This window comes from Panthera tigris, chromosome A3 (assembly GCF_018350195.1).
Source record: "Panthera tigris isolate Pti1 chromosome A3, P.tigris_Pti1_mat1.1, whole genome shotgun sequence".
Lineage (NCBI taxonomy): Eukaryota > Metazoa > Chordata > Mammalia > Carnivora > Felidae > Panthera > Panthera tigris.
Window position 1 is genome coordinate 118,259,037 of NC_056662.1, and position 23,270 is coordinate 118,282,306.

At 54.9% G+C, this 23,270-nt stretch overlaps 1 protein-coding gene across 3 annotated transcripts in view; it reads left to right on the top strand.

Moving 5' to 3' along the window:
• The first annotated feature begins 2,349 nt into the window (after window positions 1–2,349).
• The window catches only part of CIB4 (calcium and integrin binding family member 4), a 50,460-nt gene continuing 29,539 nt past the window's right edge, over window positions 2,350–23,270 (top strand). Inside the window, exons 1-4 of one of the 3 annotated variants that reach the window (XM_042982329.1) lie at window positions 2,385–2,472; window positions 2,882–2,916; window positions 8,399–8,462; window positions 9,750–9,846. In XM_042982329.1, the coding sequence (XP_042838263.1) occupies window positions 2,904–2,916; window positions 8,399–8,462; window positions 9,750–9,846 (174 nt within the window). In that variant the 5' untranslated portion in view covers window positions 2,385–2,472; window positions 2,882–2,903. Of the gene's footprint in view, window positions 2,473–2,881; window positions 2,917–8,398; window positions 8,463–9,749; window positions 9,847–23,270 lie in introns of all 3 variants that reach the window. The other 2 variants (XM_007088924.3, XM_042982330.1) reach the window with 2 other exon arrangements.

A 23,270-nucleotide genomic window follows, 5' to 3' on the forward strand; every position in this document is an offset into this window, starting at 1 on the left:
TAAAAGTAATGATATAATTCACCTCTTTACTGAGCACTCAGTAAATTTACAATTTCGTTGTATTCTTTCAATAATCCTCCGAAGTGGGGATTTATTGTTCCCATTATACAGATGAGTTTAGAATATAGTTTGGTGATTTGCCCGAGGTGACGCAGCCGGCTTAGGTTCTCGACCATGACGTTGTAACAACCACAGAAATGTTACCACCTCCACGAAGACTTCCTGCCCCGCATGGTTTCCACTTCTAAATACCCATAATTCTGCACTATTACCTCTCTGGTGGAATCCACTCAATCTCCCTTGGGGTGTGTGTGTGTGTGTGTGTGTGTGTGGCAAGTATCTGTTTCTTGAGGGCTGAAATCATTCACAAATCTCTCCCAGGGTCAAGCCGTGTACTTGGCACACTGTGGCTACTCCACCTGTGTCCCCAAGTAAATCAAGGACTGGAGGCTCCTGGATTTCTTCCACCAGGCTCCGTCTCGGAGGAGGACAGATGAAGAAAAACGAGCAGCTGGATTTCCAGAGATATAAATTAGCTCCATCAGAAAGCCCCTGGGACATTTACCTTGGAGAGCGTGTGGAAAGACATGGGCTTGAACCAGGAGACCGACACTGGCACAATGAGGGCGGACGTGAAGACCCTCCCGGAGGCAGGGCGGGGAACAGGGCTTCGGGAGGACCCTCCTGGCCTTAGCATTGATGGCCTGTGCTGGACTTCTCTACCTTTCCAGATTCACTCTCTATCTGTTCCTCGTCCTCACAGGAGAGTAGAGGAAGAGGAGAGAGTGATGTCGGGCTCTTTACTCCGTGTGCATGGGTCAGGGCAGATAACAGCTCTGTGGTTACTAGCCCGGGAATCTGCGCTATCCTGGGTGGTTTCCCTACACCCGGACCTTGCCGTTGTGGTGAGTCCCTTTGTCAGACCCGCTTCAAGTTCTCCTTTTTTGAAATATCGTTTGTTGTCAAGCTAGCTGACAACAGCGTGCACCGTGTGCTCTTGGCTTTGGGGATGGATTCCCACGATTCATCGCTTTACATACGACACCCAGTGCTCATCCCAACAAGTGCCCTCCTCAATGCGCATCACCCATTTTCCCTTCTCCCCACCCCCATCCACCCTCAGTTTGTACTCTGTATTTAAGAGTCTCTTATGGTTTGCCTCCCTCTCTGTTTGAAACTATTTTTTCCCCTTCCCCTCCCCCATGGTCTTCTGTTAAGTTTCTCAAGTTCCATAGATGAGTGAAAACATATGGTATCTGTCTTTCTCTGACTGATTTATTTCACTTAGCATAATACCCTCCAGTTCCATCCACGTTGCTGCAAATGGCAGGATTTCATTCTTTCTCATTGCCAAGTAGTATTCCATTGTATATATAAACCACATCTTTATCCATTCATCAGTTGATGGACATTTGGGCTCTTTCCATGATTTGGCTACTGTTGAAAGTGCTGTTATAAACATTGGAGTACATGTGCCCCTACGAATCAGCACTCCTGTACCCTTTGGGCAAATTGCTAGGAGGGTTATTGCTGGGTCATGGGGTAATCCTATTTAAAAAAATTTTTTTTTAATTTAACGTCTATTCATTTTTGAGAGATAGAGACAGAGCATGAGCGGGGAAGGGGCAGAGAGAGGGAGACACAGAATCTGAAGCAGGAGAATCTGTGCTGACAACACAGCCCGATGCGGGGCTTGAACTCACGAACTGCAAGATCATGACCCGGGCTGAAGCCGGACGCTCAACCGGCTGAGCCACCCAGGCGCCCCTGGGTAGTTCTATTTTTAATTTCCTCCTCAAGTTATTCTGATTTGAGCGTGCCTTCTATTCCTGAAGGGACCCTGGCTGATGGCAGAGAATGCCCTTTTCTGTGCTCTTTCAGTCATTTCTTGAGGTCGGGGTCTATGCTTATTCATCACTATGTCCCCACACTTGGCACCGTACTTGGGATGTGGTTCTAATAGCTAACTAAGATTATTGAGCACCTATAACGTGCCAACATTGTTACCTGTATTAACTCAAATAATCCTCACAAGAATCCCACAATTATCACCTTCGTTTTACTGTTGAGGAAAGTAAGATCCAGAGAGGCTGAGTACCTAGCCCAAGGTCACATGTCTTGTCAGCATGTAGCAGAGCTGGGGTTTGAACCCAGCCGGTGTGACTCCTGAGCCAACGGGATGACTCTCAACCCCGCCAGTGGGTTGCCTTCTGGTTGTCGTTTGGGTGTAAGGCGGGTGAAGCCTATTAGTCTTGGGAACCCAAAGAATCTGTTTCTTTGCCCACTCAGAGGCTCAGTCGAGTAGAATGGGCAGAAGGTGGAATGTAGGTCACCATGGCAACCGGATCACCTGGTCACATTACCTGCTGGGCCCTTGGGGCTGTGGTCCTACTGCAGCACAGAGAAGGGGGGGTTGGCATGGGGCAATGTTTGAGGCACCAGATGCACTGGGAGGACCTGGAAGAATACCAGGTGGGTAGATCGGCCAGGAGATTCTGGGAAGAGCGGGGAGCTTCCCGAAGCAGGTGGAGAGTTTCCCAGGCAAGGATGTGGTGGCCATTGAACCTGCGTCCATGTGAGCCCTGGCCAGTACTCTGAGGCTCCCTCCCCCATTTGTCTCCTGCTCCAGAGCCCAGGGTTTTAGTTGTGGCTTCAATCCTCTCTCCATGCTGTCAGAGCCTGGGGAGGAGAGAAGGGCACCATTTTCTCCTCTGCCACCACTGGGGGCGTCCCCTGCAGAGGGCTGGGGTGCCTCCATTTCACCAGCTACGGGATGAGAAAATGGGCTTCTCCTTCCCAGTCCCTGAAGATCCCCATTCTGCAGGGGGCCGGGGTAGGGCTGGACGGAGTGGGCAGGTCATCTCTCTGTGGTTTGTTGTAGGCCCTGACCTTCCTGACCAGGAATGAAATCCTGTGGTGAGTAGAGGGGCCCCTTTCCTCCCCTTGAGCTGAGGTCTCATCCTGGTACAGCCCCGTGCTCGTCCCTGAGTGTGGTTCCTGCCCAGTGCTGTGGAGCCCCGGAGCTGAGGCTGGAACAGGGCGGGCAGAGACAGACCCCAGTCAGGAGAGCTGACACCGTGATTCCCAGGGCCCAGCTTGAGTTGAGTGAAACCTCAGGCGTTAAGTCACTATGGGATCCAACGCAGGATTTCTTCACATAATCACGGAAGTGGACAGGGCCTCCTCGGGGTGATGGGGGGAAGGAAGAAAGGACTTAGGAAACAGGTCGGAAGCCTGGCTGGATAAACTTGGATGCATTACTGAATCGCTCTGAGCCCAGGCTCCCTCTCCAAGCCTCTCTTCAGGGCCTGGAATGTGCCCTGTGAGGACCCTGGGAGCATAATGGGGAACAGCCCACAGTCCCTGTTGTCATGCGGGTTGCTGTCCAGCAGGGAAGGCTCCTGGCCAAAGACAAGCGTCATGCAGCATGGAGAGGCTGCAGGCGCCCTCCTCATCAGATTGCAGAGAGAGTGACTGGCTTGGTGTGTAAGTGCTCCGTCCAGGCCCAGAAGGTTGACTGGAAGTCCCATGTGACTCCTTCTCTTGCTCTCCCATCCGCTCAGCACCCCTTCCCCCGCCCAGCAGAAGAGAGGTGCTTACCATCTGGACAGAGCTGAGCACACAGGCTCCAGCCTCAGGGCCGCCAGGCCCAGTGATAAGCAGGGACGAGCTCCGGGTCAGCGTTTTTGAGCCCTACTTGTTAGGTATGAACTGGAAGCTGAGGGACACTAGCTATTTGAAGGGAACAATTTAAAGCCTACGTTAAATCATGTCATCATAACATTTCAGAACACCAGAGATAATAAGAGCCTAAAAACCTCTGTAGGGAAAAAAACGGAGACGAAAGACATACAGAGGACCAGGAATCAGAATGGTTTGGGACTTGGAAAGGTTGGAAGACAGCAGCTAAAGACCTTTGGAATTATTATTATTTTTTAAAGCTTTTTTATTTATTTATTGAGAGAGAGAGAGAGAGGAGAGAGAGAGAGAGTGAGCGAGCCAGCGGGGGAGGGGCAGAGAGAGGGGGAGGGAGAGAATTCCAAGCAGGCTCCACGCTGTCAGTGCAAAGCCCGATGTGGGGCTCAAACTCACAAACTGTGAGATTGTGACCTGAGCCCAAGTCAAGAGTCAGATGCTTAACCAACTGAGCCACCCAGGCGCCCCAAGACCTTCAAAATTATAAGGAAAAAATCCCAATATAGAATTAAGTCATAGCTAACCTATTAATCAAAAGTGAAGGTGAAGTGACTATTTTTTGACATGCAAATTATTTTTAAAAAGTACCTCTTATGCATGCTGTCTGAGGAAGCTTTTGGAGGACACGCTCCATTAAAACTAGTAAGGAAACTGTGTTCCTCTGGTAAACTAGACTGGTATATACAGGGTACTTCCGTTTTTGTAAAACATAAGGTTCTACATGCACATACACACACACAAAGGGAAGATCTCTGGAAGGACACACACAGCGTGCACGCGGCGATCAGAGGTCAGCTTGCCGGAGGGGACCTGGAGGACTGACCGTATCAGTGTTAGTGTCGGTGCCTTGTCTGGAAAGCGAAGGGGCAGCTTTGACACGGACACCCAGTGGCACTTGCAGTGGCTTAGGAAGCCGACGGCACCGGAGAAAGTGGCCAAGTTGGCTAGACTAAGCCCCAGTCACTTTTAGACAGTTTTCCTATGTGGCCTCTGAAGACGTGTTGTGATTTTCCTACTAATGTGACAAAGAAATGCGGCCCGGATGGCAATGCAGTTGGATAGATCAGTGCATTTGAAAAAAAGTATCCAGGACACCACCAGACAGGAGTAACCTCCAGAGGGTGGCTCTGCCTCATCTAGTATGTTCCCACGCTCTTACCTGTGACTTGCATAGGCCATAGAGGCCTGGTCACCAGATCTGCAGGGGATGCACACTGGGAGGGCAGACCACATGTGACAGGCTCTGGTCCTCGAGCCCGCCTCTTCCCTGTGCCAGGCTGCCTGGGCTTGGCTTCCAGGAAGGGGTCTGTCCACCCTAAGTTCTAGCCTGTGGGGATTTTCTATCTCATCTCGTTGGTCTTTTAAAGAGAAAGTCCCTTTCAGCCTCAGTTCCAGGTCAGCCCTCCCTGACTTCTGATTGAATTGCTCCCCGAGAAGCCTTCCAGATGTCTCTTTGGGCTCGGTGCACCAGCCCTCGCAGGCTCTTATCTGCAGCTGTGGCTGCGGACTCTGCCTCTGGGGCCTGAGCCGAAGAGGGCACGCGTGGCTTCCTTTTGACCTCCATGGTTGGAGCCCAGGTCGGCCCGCCTCCGTCTGAGCAGTTTGGATTACTCTGTAACCCTCAGTGACCTCTCCTGTCATGACCTCGGGCTGCATGTAGGTCCGCTTTGGGAGCCTGAAGCTTTGCCCCCAGCCCCTGCCATGAGGCCGCTCTTTCCTCTTAGCGCCCCTGAGTGCCCAACACTTTCTAGCCTCCAGGCCCCATCCTGGCCATTAGCGCTGGTCCTCCCGGGGCACCAGAAGGTCAGCAGGCAGAGTGGTTACAAGCTTGCTTCCTTGAAGCCAGAGGCCTGCGTTCGTTCGAGACTCAGCTCTGCCACCTTCTAGCTCTGTGACATTTCTTACCTTTGCTGAGCCTTTGCTCAACCTGTTCCCACACTTACAAAAAGCATGATATCAAGTCCTGGAACCTAACCCTGCATGGTTGTTATTAGGACAATTAAGTGATCGAATGCATGTCAGGGGGTTAGAGCAGTCCCCCGGCACGTGGGTCAGTGTTGACTGTGTGGTATAGCTGTTATTTTCATGCTATTATTATCTCTCTCTCTCTCTGTTTTTTTTTTTTTTTTTTCTTTTGCAATGAAGAAACTGGCTCAGAGAAATGAAGTGATTTGCCCAAGCCACACAGCTTGAAAGGAGCAGACCATAAAAGCCACCTTTTCAGGCTAAAGATAGGGCTATTTATAAAATACCTGCAGGCTGTGCTGTTGGGCAAAGAACTATTGACCCCATGGCCCGGGGAGCTGAGCCCAGAGGAAAAGAGTAGATGTGGAGACTGGCAACGGAGCCGTGTTCTCAGTCCTGCCTGGACAAGAGGAACACGAGAGCTCGCGGGACTTAGAGGTCCTGCCCCCTCCCTGGCCTTGAATGAGAGCCTCTAGGGGTGGGCCCGGGTCCTTTCACAGAGTCTCCACAGGTTTCTAACGTGGGACCCAGTTGAACACCACTACAGAGGGCCTCAGAGGCAAGGGTGCAGAGAAAGGTACAGAAGCAGCCGTAGGATGCCCGAACTGGAGGGCGCTGGGGGCGGGAGGGATCGTTGAGTCTCTCATTTTACAGAGGGGAAACTGAGGCACAACAAGGGATTGTGGCAGGTCCAAGGTCCCGCAGAGTGTGAGCTGCAGGGCTGGTCTCCCCTGTCTTGGAGCCTCTGAGCCCGCCGACGGCCCCTCCCCTCGTCTGGGAGGGAGCCACAGCATGGGCTCCTTGATTTCTGGCAGGCTGAATGTGTGAGTTTTTCAAATGGCTTTGACTCTTGAGTCCATTAGTGATTAATTCAGAGTTCCATTTAGAGCCGGCTGATCCATATTTGGAGGAGGAGAACGTTTTGTGGCAGCTGAGATGCAGCCACGATTCATCTGCGGGCAGCCCACCCACTCGGAGGCCTGGGATGGCATGAAATCTGGGCAAGGCCCTCCCCACAGCAGCCCTCCCCGCCAGAAAGCTCGGGAGCTCGGGGAAGGGGGGGGGGCCGAAGAACTCACACCTGGGTAGGGGTGGATCCTTGGGGGTGGGGGCTGCACAGCCTGAAGAACCCGTTGTGGGGTTTGGGCCACTCCCGTGGGGACCCAGGGAGCAGTCCATCCTGGGCGCCCGCCATAATGGCGCAGGACCTCAGAATTCTTTTTTTTTTTAAATGTTTATTTATTTATTTTTGAGAGAGAGAGAGAGAGAGAGAGTGCTCACAAGAGGGGGAGGGGCAGAGAGAGAATGGGAAATAGAATCTGAAGCAGGCTTCAGGCTCCAGGCCCCAGGCTCTGAGCTGTCAGTGCAGAGCCTGATGCGGGTCTGGAACTCGCTAACTGTGAGATCATGACCTGAGCTGAAGTCGGAGGCTTCACTCACTGAGCCACCCAGGCGCCCTGGGACCTCAGAGAATTTTAAAAAATTAGTACAACTTACTGAAAGTCAGTCTGCTTGTTCTCACCTCAGGCTGGAGTTCTAACAGTGACAGTGACAGCTCCTGCTGCCCCCTCCCCCCGTCCCTTCCCCTCGTGGGCCACTGGGTCCTCCGGGGATGATGGCCTTCCTTTTCTCCTCGATGCCTTTTAGTGTCCCGCGTGCTTTCCTGGAGAATGTTTCCCCTCACCTTTTCCGTACCCCGCTTTTCGGCTCCCTCCCGAACTTTCAGAGAAGTGTCTGGTGACAAGTTCATGGCCCCTTACGAGGCTGATGGAGCCTGTTCTTCACGAATAGCCATGCACCGGTCTGGCTCCTGTTTTCAGGCCCTTGACATGAGTCAGCACAAGGCCAGTGATGGGGATTAGCTCCCCATCCGGCAGAGTCAGGATTGAAGCCTAGGTCTCTCTGCTCAGAGAGGTCGAACAACTTGCTTCAGATCACACAGCTAGTGGGAGAGGGATCAGGGTCCAAATGGGTCCCCCTGACTGATCTGGCAGCCTTCCAGCAGGAAGCGGGGAAACAGATCATACGTTCAGTTGGGGTCTTTGAAGGGACTTTGTAGTGAAGGGTCTGCTCTCAGAGGCTGAAGGAAACAGCCAGGGACTAGCGATTACTGCCCCCGAGGCCCACGGCTCAGTCAAGCGCCAGAGCTGAGTGAACGTTGGAGGGATCACACAGACACAGATGCTACCAGAGCCGGCCAAGGCTGGAAGGGGGAGGGGGACACACCCCACCAGGCTCTCTCACTACCTCCAGTCTCCCTATGGTGCCTCCCTTGGGCCAAAGCCATCTGGAAGCATCTGGAAGCCAGAGGGCAAGGGCGGTGGGAGGCACCATAGAGATCAGAGCCGCGCCTGGGCAGCCAGTGGGAAAACAGTAAGAGCACAGACACAGCTGATGTTCTTTCTACTCTCCCACGGCCGGGATCTAAAGGACATTTTCCCAGTCGGTGAGCTGTGAAAACATGAGAGGCCGGATGGGGAGCAGATCCTGGCTGTCAGTTCTCCTGGTGTTGGGCCTCCATTTACCATAATCAGGGCCCTGGGAGGGCCTCTTCTCTACCTGCAAATCCTCACTTGTAAAATCACCCTCTGAAGGCTTCACTTAGTCACATGTCCCTAAATCCCACCAATCAGAGGTTCATTTGGGTCACCAAACCACACACCCTGCAGGTGACAGTGAGGGGCTGTTAGTCACTTTCCCGAGTAGGGATTAACTTGGCCACATGCTTGCCTCCTAGCGCTCGGCCGAGATGAGAAGCTGGATGGTGGGCAGAAGAGAAGGAAAGGACCAGAGGAGAGAGGGTAATTTTGGAGCAGGAAGGATCCTAGGGGAAGAAGAAAGGGCAGGCCCAGGGACCCAGGTCAGGTTAGAGGGCACCCACCATCATGGTCTGGGGCCGAGCTCTGGGAGGCAGGGCACAGCGTGTCTGAGCTGCAGGACAGGAGCACAGACGGGTGTGGAGAAGCTCGAGATCTCCTGAGGGCCTACGCAACGCCAAGCTGACCTTTATACACCTCCTCCCGTTTACTCCTCACATATTTGTGAGGGGAGATTGGCCCCACCGTGACATTGAGGAGACTGGGGCTCAGGTGGTGTCAGAACCCTGTTCAACGTCTCAGAGCTACCAGAGGGCAGAGTCAGGACTTGAACTCAGGTCTGTCTGGCTCTAGAGACCGTTTTTCACCAGCGTGTGTTAACCCCCCACCCCTCACACACTCACACACACTCTCACACACACACACACACACACACACACACACACACACACAGTCACACGAAGGCCCTGCACTCTCCATCATGTCAACACCCACCCCCGCCTCCTGGCCTCCCAAGAGAGATATCATTATTGCCCATTTTCCCGATGGTGAAACTAAGGCTCAAGAGTAAGGCGAGGTCACGGCACTGGAGTGGCAGGGCAGGAACTGGAGTGTGGGCCTGCTGTGTCCCAGGCTACCACATTTCCTCTCCACTTTCTGGGTCACCCGTCCTAACAGACCCAAGACCTGTGACCAGGATGGGGTAGGAGGGCGGGAGGATGAGGGCTTGTGCTCTCTTGGCCTGGGGCTCCTGCCCTCCCCCCCCACTCGAAGGTCACACAGCCCCTTGGCCCTCTGCCTGCCCCTCACAAGCAAAGCCTCCAGCACAGTATGGGCCTGCGACAGAGACACTGACTCAGCCACACCCACCTTCTCAGGGCCAAGGGCCGGGCTGGGCAGATGGCTTGGGGTTGCTCGCTGGCTTCCCCAAGGCCCTGCGGGCTTCTCCATCTGCAAGTGAGGGACTGGACGGTGTGACCACAGATGTCCCCTCCAGCTCTGACATTCTATAACGAACACCTGTGGCTTATGTTCCATGCTATAGAGCATACTCACACACCTTTCCTCATGCCCGGCTCATCTTTGCACCCCCTACTGTGTGCTGGGCACCCTGGACTCCTCAAGGATGTTTCTAGAAGGGTGGAATGAAAGGTCTAACTGCCTTTGCTATGTCACTCAATTGTAAGTCCCCTTCCTCCAGAGATCCCGGGGGGACAGAGGCACACGGTCCGCAGTCCATGAGCTGAGCCTGCATCATGCCTCTCTTCTTAGCATCCATGACACCTTCCTGAAGCTCTGTCCCCCTGGGAAGCACTACAAGGAGGCGACACTGACCACAAACCAGGTCAGCTCCCTGCCGGCCCTGAGGGTGAGTGCTGGATGGGGGCAGGGGGAGGTGTGCCACTGGGGGCCATGGAGGGGTGGAGGACACTGGGGGAGGGGAGGGCACTCTGGCCGTGGGCCGTGGGCCGTCTGGTGGTAACATCTCCAGAGGGGCTCTTGGACCTCCAGGCACGGGCCCAGCAGGGCATGCTTCCCCAGCACTTTTCTTTAAAAAAATTTTTTTAATGTTTATTTATTTCGAGAGAGAGAGGGAGAGACAGAGCACGAGCAGGGGAGGGGCAGAGAGAGAGAGGGAGGCACAGAATCCAAAGCAGGCTCCAGGCTCTGAGCTGTCAGCACAGAGCCCAACGTGGGGATTGAACTCACAAATGGTGAGATCGTGACCAGAGCCAAAGTCAGACACTTAACCGACTGAGCCACCCAGGCGCGCCCCCCCCCCCCAAGGACTTTTCATATGAATCTGGCCTCACTCTATCCTTGTATCAGTCTCATAGGCAGGACAGGCATGGCAACAGTCACCATTTCTCGGTGAGGGGCAGAGGTGCACTGGGGCAATGCCACTTGTTCCAGGTCCTATCGGTGAAGGTGGCAGGCCTAGCTGAGGTCCCCCTGGCTCTGCTGACTGATCTTCCAGAGCCTGCTTGTGATTCCCTTTTGAGCCTCAGCTTAAACACCGCACCGCACCCCCCTCCCGCTTCCTGCCGGCCATTTACCTGACGCCCCCTCCCCCACCAGAGGACCCTGCACCAGCCAGCTCTCTCTCCTCTCTTTTATGCCCCAAATGAGATAAGCAGGAAGGTCGAGGATCCCCTGCAGAATCATTCGGGCCTAGGGGAGACCAGGGTGCCACCCCAGGTCATTCTCCCAGCCCCCTCCTCAGCCCTTCTCTTCTGCTCAGGCTGCCTCACTGGACTAGGGCTTTTCTAGAACGACTGAGAACCTTCTCAGTTTCTTCCCTGAGAAGCCAGGAGCAAGACTTGGAGCCCGGGGACTGTCATCCCAACCTGCCTCCGTCTATCTCCAGGTGTGACTACAGGAAAGAAGGACACGTGCATTTCTGTTCTTGGTCCATTTATCCTCTCCCCCTGAATTTAGCTGATCCTCCCTGAGTGAGAGCCTGATAAATAAGAGAGGTGGGCCAGATGTTCATATCTTCTCCTAGATTTCCCAGTTTCCTGGGCCAAATCTCATAACTCATACACCCAGTACACACACACACACACACACACACACACACACACACACACACATCTTGTGCTTGTTATAGCAGAGTCCTTGTACAAACCACTCCCTGTGCCTCAGTCTCCCCACCTGTGAAATGGGTGGAGTGGTGGGGGTGGCTGGGGGTTGTTTGCACATGCTCCCGAAGGCTCGCCGCATCCCCCCGGGCCGCCCACCACCACCAATCTTTTAAGGACCATCCTTGAGTTTTTTGTTCCTGCTGTGACAAGGCTCTGCCCTTCCCCGCAAAGCACCTGGAAGAGGCCAGAGAGTCACAATAAAAGGGCTCCCCAATCACTTCTAAGATTTTTAATTAAAATTTGTGCAGTGCGTAGTGAGGCAGTGTCGGGTTAACAAATCATGGCGGTGTCAGTCTTCCCGATTTTTCATTCGGATCTCGGCAGAATAATGGTTTGAATTTGTCATTGTGCGATGAGAGCCCGTCTTCTCTTCTGTCTGGAACAAGACGGGCTCTGAGAGCCGTGGGTGCCTCTTGGAAGAGGGCTGGGGACTCGGGTAGGGTCCTAAGGAGGAGATTGTACAGGTGGAGGGGACACACATTCAACTAGGGCTCTGCAGCATCTCCGAAGCGAGGGAGCTTGTTTTGGGCAGAGAACAAGAAAGAGCACAGAGCTGGGGCTTGACATGGAGGCAGGAACAGAAAACAAAGGAGTGAGAAGGGGGGTGAGGGGGGGAGTAGGATGGGGGAGCTGGGGCCGGGGTCTTGGAGAGGAAAGGAGCACAATCCTCAAAAAGGTGAAATAATTGGAGGGTGTGTCTGGCCCAGGCAGACGGGAACCTGTCCTTCTGGTACCCCCTGCTCGCACACACACCCCCACCCCCTCACCCCCGACACACACACACTTCCACGTCCCCACCGCCCCCCCGCGCACCCATGCACACACACGCGTGTGCTCAGACACCCAGACATGCGCTGGCTGGGGTGTGTCTCAGAAGGAGGCTATCCACTCGGGCCCTGGGACCGAATGGGAAACTTGTGCCCTCCGCTCCCCAGATGGGGGACAGTGTCACTCGGGCAGTCTCAGAATATCAGAAGGTGAAACCTTAAAATCAGGCACCACCAGGGAATCACTGCCAAATGCTCTCTGCCCCGGCTTTACCCCTCAGAAAACTGAAGCCCCAAGAGGGAAACAACTTGCTCGGGCTACGTGACCGCAGAGCCTGGCTGGCTCTGACCCCACTTCCAACCGGGGCCCCCGCTCTGATCAGGGCTTGGCTCAGTGCTGACTGAGCGCTGGGTCTGCAAGGCGCCCTGGGGGCACAGGGGGAGCGCCTGGCAAAGACCAGCCATGGAGGGCCGGCTTGGAGAGTGAGGGGTGACGCGTGGGCTGGCACTCCACATGGCCCCAGAGCACCCTAGGCGGGCCTGGGGGCTCTGTCCTGAGCCCCAGAGGAACGCACGCCGCACTGGCATCAGAGGGCCGGGTCAGGGCCCGGCTCCATCACTCCACCTGTGCCGTCTCCCTCTAAGCATGAATCCCTGTCTGCAAAACAATGTGTGTGCCCTCTGCTGTGTAACAAGTGCAGGGACGAGCCACAGTCCTCCGCACCCTCCATTTTTTCCCCCTGTCCGCTGCTCTCTTCCGTCTCCGGGGCAGGGAGCCAGGTGAAGGGTGAGAGACTGCAAGGCTTGAGAACAGAGGAGGGGCAGAAGGGTGGCCTGGGGTCTGCGTCCCACGGTGGTGGGAGGGCTGTGGGGGTGTGTGCAGGCAGCCGCTGCCCACAGGGAGCACCAGCCCAGGCCGCTCTGGAGCGCCAGACCCCCAGGCACTTTACTGGACAGTGGCTGGGAACTGAGACGGGATCTTGGGATCAAACTTCTTTAATTTTACTTATCTCTTCCCTCTGAATGGCCATCGCTTTACTCCATTGTACAAATACAAACCAGATTGTTGTAGAAAAACCGGAAAACAGGGGCGCCTGGGTGGCTCAATTGGTTAAGCGTCCGACTTCAGCTCAGGTCACGATCTCACGGTCCGTGAGTTCGAGCCCCGTGTCGGGCTCTGGGCTGATGGCTCAGAGCCCGGAGCCTGTTTCCGATTCTGTGTTTCCCTCTCTCTCTGCCCCTCCCCCGGTCATGCTCTGTCTCTCTCTGTCTCAAAAATAAATAAAACGTTAAAAAAAAATAAAATCCCAGAAAAGAGAAAAGTCAAAATGCAATACAAACTGTCAGGGTAGCTCACCTCAAGGGATGACAGTCATGACTCTTTTGCCTTATATCCTTTCAGATTTTTTTCTAAGCAGCTATGTGAAGTGTTTATTGGGATCCCCTGGACTTTTTTGCATCGTTCCCTGCCCGCCCCCCCCCCCCACATTGGTTTCTTTGTTCCTTTTCCAGCTGGTTCTGAACAGCCAGAACGATCTCACACATTTGGGACACCCGACCACTGCCGCTGGGTTAGAACTCGCTTGCTGGTTAAGTGATCTGAGGCCAGTCACTTCCCAGGGGGAATGATTCAGGGTGTGAGGAAGCAAATAGACCCCAAGCAAAGGAGACTGGGCGGGAGGGGTGCCGCGTGGAGAGCCCGTTTTCCAAAGCAGGTGAGAGGCCTGGCTCTAGGTGCTCCCAGGCGTAGACCTGGGTCTAAGGATACAGGTTTCGTGACAGTATGAGGAGGCGCTTTCTAATCAGTAGAGTTGCGTGCAGAGGGCACGAGTTCCCTGTCACCGAAGGGTGTGAAGCGGGGCCAGACAAGCATGTGGCCGGGGTATTCCCTCCTCACCTCCCGAGCCTGTGGCTCTGGCCCTGGCACTCGTTCTTGCTGTCTTCTGTGTCCACCTCCATAGTATGTCCCAGACTTTAGATGTTCAGTGTCCGATAAAACTCCCCCCCCACCCACCCCCCCAAAATTTTTTTTTCTCTTTTTGAGAAAGAACTGTTAGAGACGCCAACTTTCCAATTTTGCCAAGTAAGGACATTTACAAACGATGGGATCCACAATCACCATCATTTCATTTTTTAAACGTGTTCATTCTAGATCAAAAATATAAGAAGGATCTAGTCCCAGAAGCAAGAACAGTTCTTCCCGTACACATCTCTTTTTTGTGCTTCTGTTTCTACTTTTGCTCCTGGTCATTAAGCACTTCGTCACCGGTCATCACTGGTCCTCAGACTAGCTTTTGGGGATCGAGGACTAAATTGCCCTCCAGGTCTTTCCAATCTTGGTCGCAGAGGGAGGCTCGTTTCCCGAAATGAGCAAGGAGAGGCTTGCTGGGGGGTGAGGGCCCGAGTGTCCCTGGGTCCTCAGGGCCCAAGGATGGGAGCAGTCTGACTCACACTGCCCAGAACACATCTCTGGAAAAGGCTGTGAGAATTGGGCCCCAGGGAGCTCCGGGTACAGCTATAACTTGGCTCAGGGGCTTGAGTGGTCTGGGAAGAAAGTTCTGTTTTCTTAACTTGGATTCACTGGTGGAAAAAGTGGGTTGGTTAATATTGGGAAGGGTCTGCCCATCAACAGATGAACAAGACGAGAGAGTTGCCTGGGCAGCCGAGGGCCGCGGGGCAGGGAGTGGGGGGGGGCCCTGAGGACGGGGACACAGTGGCCCTTTTCCACTCAGAAGTTTCTGTTTTCTCTTTGCGGCTTTCTTTGGTGTATTTGAAAGCGAATTAGTTCAATGTTTCTGTTCTTGTAAATAACCATCTTGCTTTCTGTAAACTTGGATGAGTAGTGGCACAGTGTGACCCAGGTTTCTGGTTTCCGGGCCCAGGATGGTGGGTGGAAGGACCTGTGGGAGATCCCGGGGTCTCAGAGCCAGTAGGGTGGAGGCTCGCACACTGAAGGGGCCACCACACTGCTCTCGGGCCTCTTCCCGCCTCCCCCTCCCGGGTTCCTGACGGCAGGTGGGGTGTGCACAGCCTGGCCTCTTCTGCATTTGCCTCCAGCATCAACTCTGCACTGTAAGCACAGAGAGGTTAGGAAACCTGCCCGAGGTAGCAGGAGGCCCTGTGGGTGTGGCTCCTAAGGTTCCAGCTCCGTGTCAGTTTCTCTCTGCCCCCGGTTTCTCTGAACCTTTCTGATGCCCACTTATAGGCTGGGCCTATCCACTTCAAATACTTTGCAAAGAACCCACTCCCAAGGCTTTCAGCAAACGAAGAGTCCTCATACTTATTCAGACTTTGGAGAAACTACCAGGGTAGCAGGGGGGCAGGAATGGGAGTGTATTTTTTTATTTAAAAGGGTTTTTTTTTGTAAGTTTTCAAATCAAAATTGTTTATGCACGCCAAGAGTCAAGTTGCCCTACAAGGGTTACCCGCATTTCCCTTTTCTGGAAGCAAACATTTGCAGCTCTCAGCTGATTCTTGGCTCTTGCCTCCATATCCCTGGAGAGGGCTCTTGTATGGCCCCCTCTTCATACCTCGGCCTTTGACCTCCTAGAGAAGAGGCTTAGCTCTTCCCTCCCCCATGTCCATCCCCCACCTCGCTCCTATCCCCCACCCTCCCAGTGTAGGTATATAAATGTTTCCATTGGATCAGTATTCAGTGTATACGTTGTTATGACTCCATATGCTACTCAGAGCTGAGCCAGGAAATCAGCTATGGTTACTTCTCCCTTTCTGCACGTTTTTTGTTTTTGTCTTTCCTGGATGTAATCATTGCTTTTGATTATGCTCCTACGTACTTATCATTAAGTTCACACTAAACCTCTGCCAATTACCTGAAAGTCTCCCCTAAGGCTTTCAGAAGTGAGATGCTTTCTATACATTCCATTTTCTTTTTTTTAACTTATTTATTTATTTTGAGAGAGGGAATGAGCCGGGGAGGGGCAGAGAGAGAGATGGGGACAGAGGATCTGACGCAGACTCTGTGCTGACAGCAGAGAGCGCGATGCGGGACTCGAACTCACGAACCATGAGCGTGAAGTCAGCTGCTCAACCAACTGAGCCACCCAGGCGCCCCTGTACGGTCCATTTTCTTGGCTAAATTTCTCTCCGTGTACTCCCTTGTTTTGGTGACGCACATCCCCTAGTAGCTTCCTCCTAAAAGGTTCACGGAGGTAAACGTCTTGCCACCATACCTACACCTGACCCAGGTGATAATGTATTTATTCTCCCCTCACACTTGATGGAGCGTTTACACGGAATTGAACTACAGGCTGGTTGTCAGTTTTCCTTGGAATTGGAAAAGCAGCACTGGGGTGCATTTTAGCTTTCGCTGTTGTTGCTGAGAAGTCCAAAGCCTTTCCGTTTCCCGATTTTATTTATTTATTTATTTTTTGGTAACTTGAGTTTTTCTTTCTGGAAACTTTGTCGGCTCTTCTCTTCGGCCCCAGTATTCTGAAATTCCCAGTGACGTGAGTTGGCGTGGGCCTTTCTGTCCGTGTACAGGAAACACAGAGGACCCGCTCGGTCTGGAAACTCGTTCAGGTCTAGGATGTTGACGCAACGTCTTATCCCATCTTTTCTCCACGGTGCTTTCTCCCCCGGCTTGTTTGGGTCTCCAGCTTTGTGTCAGAGGCCTTCCTTGGCTATCTGGAAATCGTCTGCTCATAATGAAGAGAGGGGGTCAAAGCTGGAGTCCCTGCGTGGGCTTTCGACGGGGAGCTTTCCTGGAGGGTGAGCCGAGGGGGGCTATTTCTTGAGGTCTCCCTAGAGAGGATGGAGGTAAAGTTCTGCAGAGAGGGCTACCGGGGTCTCAGACTTCAGCACACGGATATTTATTTGATCCCTGGGTCTCAATGTGGCTGACATCACCGGTGCAGAAAGCCTCTATTAAGTCTTTCCCGAGAACACCTTTCCCGGTGTTGTGCAGGGGCTGGGAGGGCCAGCCACCCGGCATCGAGTGGAGGGTTCTAGAACTCCAGTGCCTTCAACATCTTCAATCGATCCTTCTTTCCCGACCTCTATGAATTTCCAGTGCGGCCAGGTGCTTCCGGCTCCAGAGCCTTCCAAGGGTCCTGGGATGCAGAGCAGGCTGCTAGCTGTTCCTGCTGTGGGCTCAGGGTTGGGCTGTCTCTTGTCTGCCGGGTCAGTTACTGATCCTGTTCCCACCTGCTTCCTGTGTGTGTCAAGGCGCTGCTCTTCTCTCGTGTTCTCTCTGTTTCTGTGGGTGATGCCTCTAAAAACTCCCTTTCCTAGTAGTTTTCGTGGGTGTCAGAGAGAGTGAAAATAGATGCAGGCGTTCAGCCCGTCATCTTTACCCAGGAATAACACCTGCGTTCCTGACGTTCAGGAAAGCTTTACAAAGACAGCCTCTCCTCACTGTTGCTGTCTCAGAATATGCCACACGCAGCAGCTGCCCCCAGAATGTTCCCGCTCCCCACTCCCAGCCTCTTGAATGCTCCACTCTGCTCGCGTCCTCAGAGCTCCTGTGCTGCTCATTCCCTCCTCCTGTCCCCACATCACCCTCCAGCGTAGCCAGGCTTCTCCGGGAGCCCCTCCCTCCCTGAGGACCCCTGGGAAATGACACTCCTTGTCCAGCTGATTTCCTTACCAGGCAGAAATTCCCACGGATAAGACACATTTGTGGACTCAGTCTGATGAACGGGCTTCTCACACCGGGTTCCATCCATTTACCCTATAATAGTTATCGTGCGTTTCCCATGCACGGCGCGTTGAGTGAGGTCTCGGGGGCTTCCTTTCTCATGGAATTCTGGGTAAAGAACAAATAGAAGAATCACAAACTGTGGGGGCTTTGCCGAGCTCTTGACCCCAGTGCCAAATCCTGGAGCCCAGACAGGCACACCCAGGCCCCCTCGGGGGCGGGGGGGGGGGGGTGTAGCGCGCCTGGAGAGACCCTGCCCAAGACGCTTGGTCATCTCTGTGAGCGTCTCCTCCCCACTTCTTAGGATGCCGAGTGGCTTCTGGGGCAGCCAGTCACGTCTAGGCACATCACCCCTCCCTGAGGGTTCTGGAAGGACCCCCCTAGAGCTGTCCTGTGGCTGGTCCAGGGCTGTGGCTCGGCACAGAGACACCTGCACGTCAACTCTCCCAGCAGCCTTGGCCGCTGAGTCATTATCCGAATTGACAGCTGGGGAAGCAGAGGGTCAAGGGGAGTCGGCTGAAAACTCCGTCCACTGAAAACTCTGCTACTATAAATGACCATCCCGCTTCATCTTTCCGAGCCTGGGCTGGAAGGGGTCCCAGAGGCCCTTTTCCCTGGCAGGTGGATGGCACAGCTGGAGAGACTGGAACCTGCCTGTCCAACTGAGAAGAGATCGGGCCGGTGGGAAGGCTGTACCGGGACTTCGGGAGTCTTCCTGGTGCACTTTTTGATCCACCTTGTCAGAGCCTTTCAATGGCTACCACCTCGCTGCACCTCCCGAGGGTGGACAGGCATTTGCAGCTGAAGAAACAGAGGCCCACAGGCAGCGCGTGACCCATACAAAGTCGCGGGGCCCGTCAGAGGCCGAGTCAAGGTTGGAACCCAGGCCTCCTGCTTCAGACTAGACCGTTTCCACGCCTCACTTCTGAACTCCCACCGCCTCCTGAGGAAGCTCCTGTTGAGGTTAGATCCCTGACGGGGGGCTGGCCTGCCCGCTGCTAACATTCACCTCTTGGCTCCCATGAGCTTAGGGCAGTCCTCTCAGCATCTCTATTCAGCCAGAGGACAGAGACCGGAGCGCGGAGGGAAGCCTGCAGGCCGGAGGGGCTGTCTGATCACCCACGGCCCAGGCCGGGACAGCTGGACCCAGTGGTAATCCTCATGCCGTATTTAGGCCACTGCCCTGGGCCCTCCGCCCCCTCGGATATCCTCCCTGGCTTGCTGACAATAGAAGCAGATTGGACGGTTGTAGCAATTCTACTGTCCAGCCCCACGTGTCCCCCGCCACTAGTTGTGTGTTTCATGCAAAGCACACAACAACAAGCCCCTTGGCGTGCCCTGCCTCATTTGCTTCTCACAGCAGGAGGGTGAAGCACGGTGGTACATCCCCATTCTACGGATGAGGACACTGAGTCCACGAGAGGTGAAACGCTCTCCCCAGGTCCACACACAATTGCAAAAATACTTCTTTCTCCTCCATCTTCTGGGGGCAGATGACATCAAGGTCACCGAGCCGGTGGCACATGCACGGGTGCGGCCGAAGGAGGAAGGAGGACGGGCAGGAGCTGGTGGCCTGGACAGGTGGTGATTGAGGGAGGAATGGCTTTTCCCATCTCTAGCCGAGATGCCCTCCCGAGCCCTCCCTTGGCGACAGATCACACATGTGGGTCTTGTATGTTGGGGAGGACTGCCTTTAGGTCCAGGTCATTTCGTCAGGGCCCCTCCCAGAGCCCAGCCTCCCGGGGCTCCTGTGGCAAGCCTGGGAATTGTCTGATTCCCAAGTCCCCAAGCCACGCCCCCCCCCCCCCCCCAGTGCCCAGACTCCCCAGTGGAACAAATATTCCACTGAGAAAGAAGAGACAACCCAGGGGCAGCCCTGCCCCGCAGACACCCCAGCCCAGCCTCCCAGGCTCCCACCCGGAGGCCCCACCTCACAGGGCAAGAGGTCGCTCTGAGCCTTTTAACTCCTAGGAGAGAAGTAAGCTAGTTCACAAGCACCCCCTCCCAAGATAAATACCGGGTGCTGATCAGAGACCCAGCGCCTCCCCAGAGGGGCGGGAGACCCAGGGCCACGGGGGTCCATTCAGCAGCGTGCAGGCCAGCCGGCTACCCCGTCTGTCCCATCCTCCCGGCCTACCCTGAAATCTGTGCTGTGCCAGGCACTGTGTTGGGATGTCACGGACACATCATCTCATTTAATCCTTAAAGTTCCCGGCGAGGAGGAAGTTATTATCCTCCCCTCCAGCTGGGAAGCAGAGGAGCAAAGGGGTTAAGCAAACTGTCCACAGTCACACAGCTGATGAAGGGCAGCAGCCTCCACCAGCAGCTCCACGGCCGACTCCCTCCTCCTCCCCGGGGGGAGGGTCCCGACTCTGATGCAGAGTCAGAGCTGGGAGGGCAATTTGGCAGCTGGCTCACTCCCTGCATTTTCAAGCATCATTAGATCTTTTTCTGACAACTTCATCAGTTAGCAGGGCTCAGAATTGGCAAAAATCCGTATTTAGACATTCAGCCAAAGAATTAAGAAGTGGTTGGTTTCAGAAAAAGCTCAGCGATGTGGGAAGCTGCCTCTGCTGCGGGTGAGCAGTCAGCAAGGGGAAGACGGATCTGGCCCTCGGCGTGGGTCGTTGCATGGCGGACACCAGTGGCCCTGAGCCCATGTCGCTGTCCACCTCGGAGCCTCAGTTTCCTCATCTTCCAAATGGGGGTGATAATGCCTCCTGCACAAGCAGTTAGGAAAGCCTGGGAGGCGGGGGAAGGGCTCTGGGTTCCACTTGTGGCTCTTTTCTCCGCTGACTGACTGGCCTTGGGTGAACTTTGGCCTCAGCTTTCTATCTGGACCCCGGAGCCGGAGCGAGGCACGGATGCCCTGTGGCTCTAAGCTGGGGGTGCAGGGGGGAGGAGGGAGCCTGTGGGATGGCCAAGGGCAGCCCCTCCCCCAGTGGGTCCTGATGGGAGATGCTGAGGGCTGCCTCTGTGGGGAGCCTTTGGGAGGGGGTCATGCGTAGCACTCCCCTCTACTCACAGGAGTGACAGTTGTTCAGCCCGTACGTCACATTGTCGTCCAGGGCAGGGCGGGAGAGGTGTTTTGGGTTCATCTGCAGAGTCTGAGCATTCTCCTGCCACCTCACGTGCCACATCTTTTTTTGGGCCCTCTCACTGACCTGGGAAGTAGATACTGTTCGTTGTCTCCAGGTCAAACCCCAGTCAAACTAGGACTGTTGCCCACAAGTCCTGCTCTGCTCCCCTGGCCTCTTACCACACCTCTCACTTCTGGAAGGTATGTCTCCTGCAGCCAAACCCACTCGGGCCTTGACCTGGTTCTGTCCATGATTCATGATTTCTCCCAAAGCTCCCAAGAGCAGCAGCTGTCTCACCCTTGAGAGCACTCGAGGGGCAGTTTGGCATTGTGGACCAGCCAGGCCTGGGTCTGAATGCTTCGGGGAGTCGTTCAGACAAACCCTCAGAACCTCAGCTTCCTTACCTTTAAGATGGGAACGCCAAGGGGCCCCTGGGCGATTCAGTCGGTGAAGCGTCTGACTTTGGTGACTTTGGCTTGGGTCATGATCTCATGGCTTGTGAGTTCAAGCCCCACATCGGGCTGTCTGCTGTCAGCACAGAGCCTGCTCCAGATCCTCTGTCTCCCTCTCTTTCTGCCCCTCTGCAACTCTCTCTCTCTCTCTTTCTCTCAAAAGAAATAAACTTTAAAACAATAAATAAATAAGATGGGAACACCAAGTCTCCTTTCCAGGGCCGTGTCAGGGCTGTGTTAGGATCCAGTGAAGTAAGGGTGTCAGCCTTCCCCAGGTGACACATCATCTCATTGCCTGTCCCTGTGACAGGCATCTGGAGGTCAAGGCAGAAGTGGCCAGCCCTGCTGCCGGATGAGGAAATGGAAAGTCAGGCAGGTGGAGGGGCTGTGTGGCCACAGAGCCAGCTGGTGGCCGGGTGAGGGCTGGGCCTGGGCGCCATGGGGGCAGTGGCCCCACCGGGCTCCCTGCCCCTGGGAAAACCATTCCCGAGGCTGAGGTGAGAAGGGAATCCGGATTTCCTTCCCGAGGTGGAGACGACACTGATGGGATCAGTTAAAAAGCATTGCCTGCGCCCGGATTCCCTGGCAGCACCCAAGGGAACGGGCCGCAGAAGGCTTGGGGACATGTTTGTCCAGCACCCTGGTCCCAGTCCTGTGTCCGGGAGTACAAGGTAAACAGACCCCATCTCAGCTTTTCAAGAGTCCTGGTCCCAAGGGCCCTTCTCAGCCTGCTGGCTTGAGGCTTTATTCCCCTCATGTCTTTTCTGATAACTTCATTTGTGCCCCCAGAGACCTCAGACTTGTTTAAAAATAGAAAAATAAACAACAATGTTCCTGAAATGCCCCCTCCCCCCAGCTTTGGGCCACCTAATGAGGTGCTGGCTGGGCTGGCTGGGGCTCGGTTCCCAGGATTTTCCACCCTCCGCAGGCCTCAGGCCTCCCGCCGCCTCCACAGGGACAAGACGCCCCATAGCTCTGGAGGCTTCCCAGGGGCGTGAGCGACAGCCAGTGGGGGCTGGCGTTGCGCAGCCTGCCCGGAGCCGTGGGCCGCTGGGGCTCCACACAGCTGGGGCCGGGGACATATCCACCCAGGTGCAGAAGGCCAGGCCCAGCACGGGCCCAACCACAGAGGGACCTGCCAGGGACCTTCCCCTCCTCTTAGCCCCTACGGAAGCCACGGGCCCTTCCTGTGTGCCAGGCACTGGCTGCGACCCCCAGGGCTCTGCCCACAAGTCTCAGGCTGACGGGCTTGTTGTTCACGGTCCTGGACCAGGGTTTGCAGTTTGTGTAAGACTTGGGTTTTCCCCGTCTGAAGGATGTAGTGATAGCTTCTCTGCCTGCCTCGAGGGCTTTTACAAAGGCTGGATGAGACGATGGCCGTGAAGATGCCGAAATGGTCTGGGAAGGTGGAGAGGATCTCGGGCAGCCTCCCCAGAGGAAGAACTTCTGGAAGGGAGGCAGTGGCTTTGCCCCTCTGACCTCGCAGCAGGGGCTTGAGGGGTGGGGCAGCATCCCCGGTTAGCACCAGGCTGTCGGAGGGTCCCCAAACACCGCCACCACCACCACCGGGAAGGCAGCTAAGAAGTGGGCGTGTCCCACCTGAAGAAAGACTCAGAGGATATAGGTGGAGGACGAGTTGGATCACTCGGATTAGGTGAAAATCCCTGAACACATGACACTTTTAGAAGCCGGAGCAGGCTCGTTCGGATGGCAAGCTCCTTGTCCCTGGTTGTCCCTGGAGGCATCCCGGAGCGAGCTGGCCAGAGAGCAGTGCAAGGGGATCAGACTTAAGGCGGGGGTGGCCCACCTGCCTAGGACGCTGAAGCAGAGAGTAGGAGCAGAGATGATCGATGTCCTTCCATCCCCTGAACGTGCACGTCCCTGCCTCCAGAGCTCCCGCCAGGCTCTTGGGAGAGGGTTCTTCCCCCTCCTCCTCTCTGCCTGATGCCTGAGGGAAGTGCTACCCGCAGGCCAATCCCGCGTCAGGGGGAACTGAAGCAGATGTCTAGACCAAGACGGCACTTCTCAGGTGGCAGAAAAGGCAAAGAGTAGAAATGGCTTCTCTTTGGAGATGGCTGGAGGCACCTAGTTCATCCTGCTCCTTGGCCCCTGTTGATCCAGAGCCCCTCCTTCACCCGGCACCCCCAGGACTCAGATGTCCCCCGTTTTCAGGAGGTCGGTCAGGGAGAACAG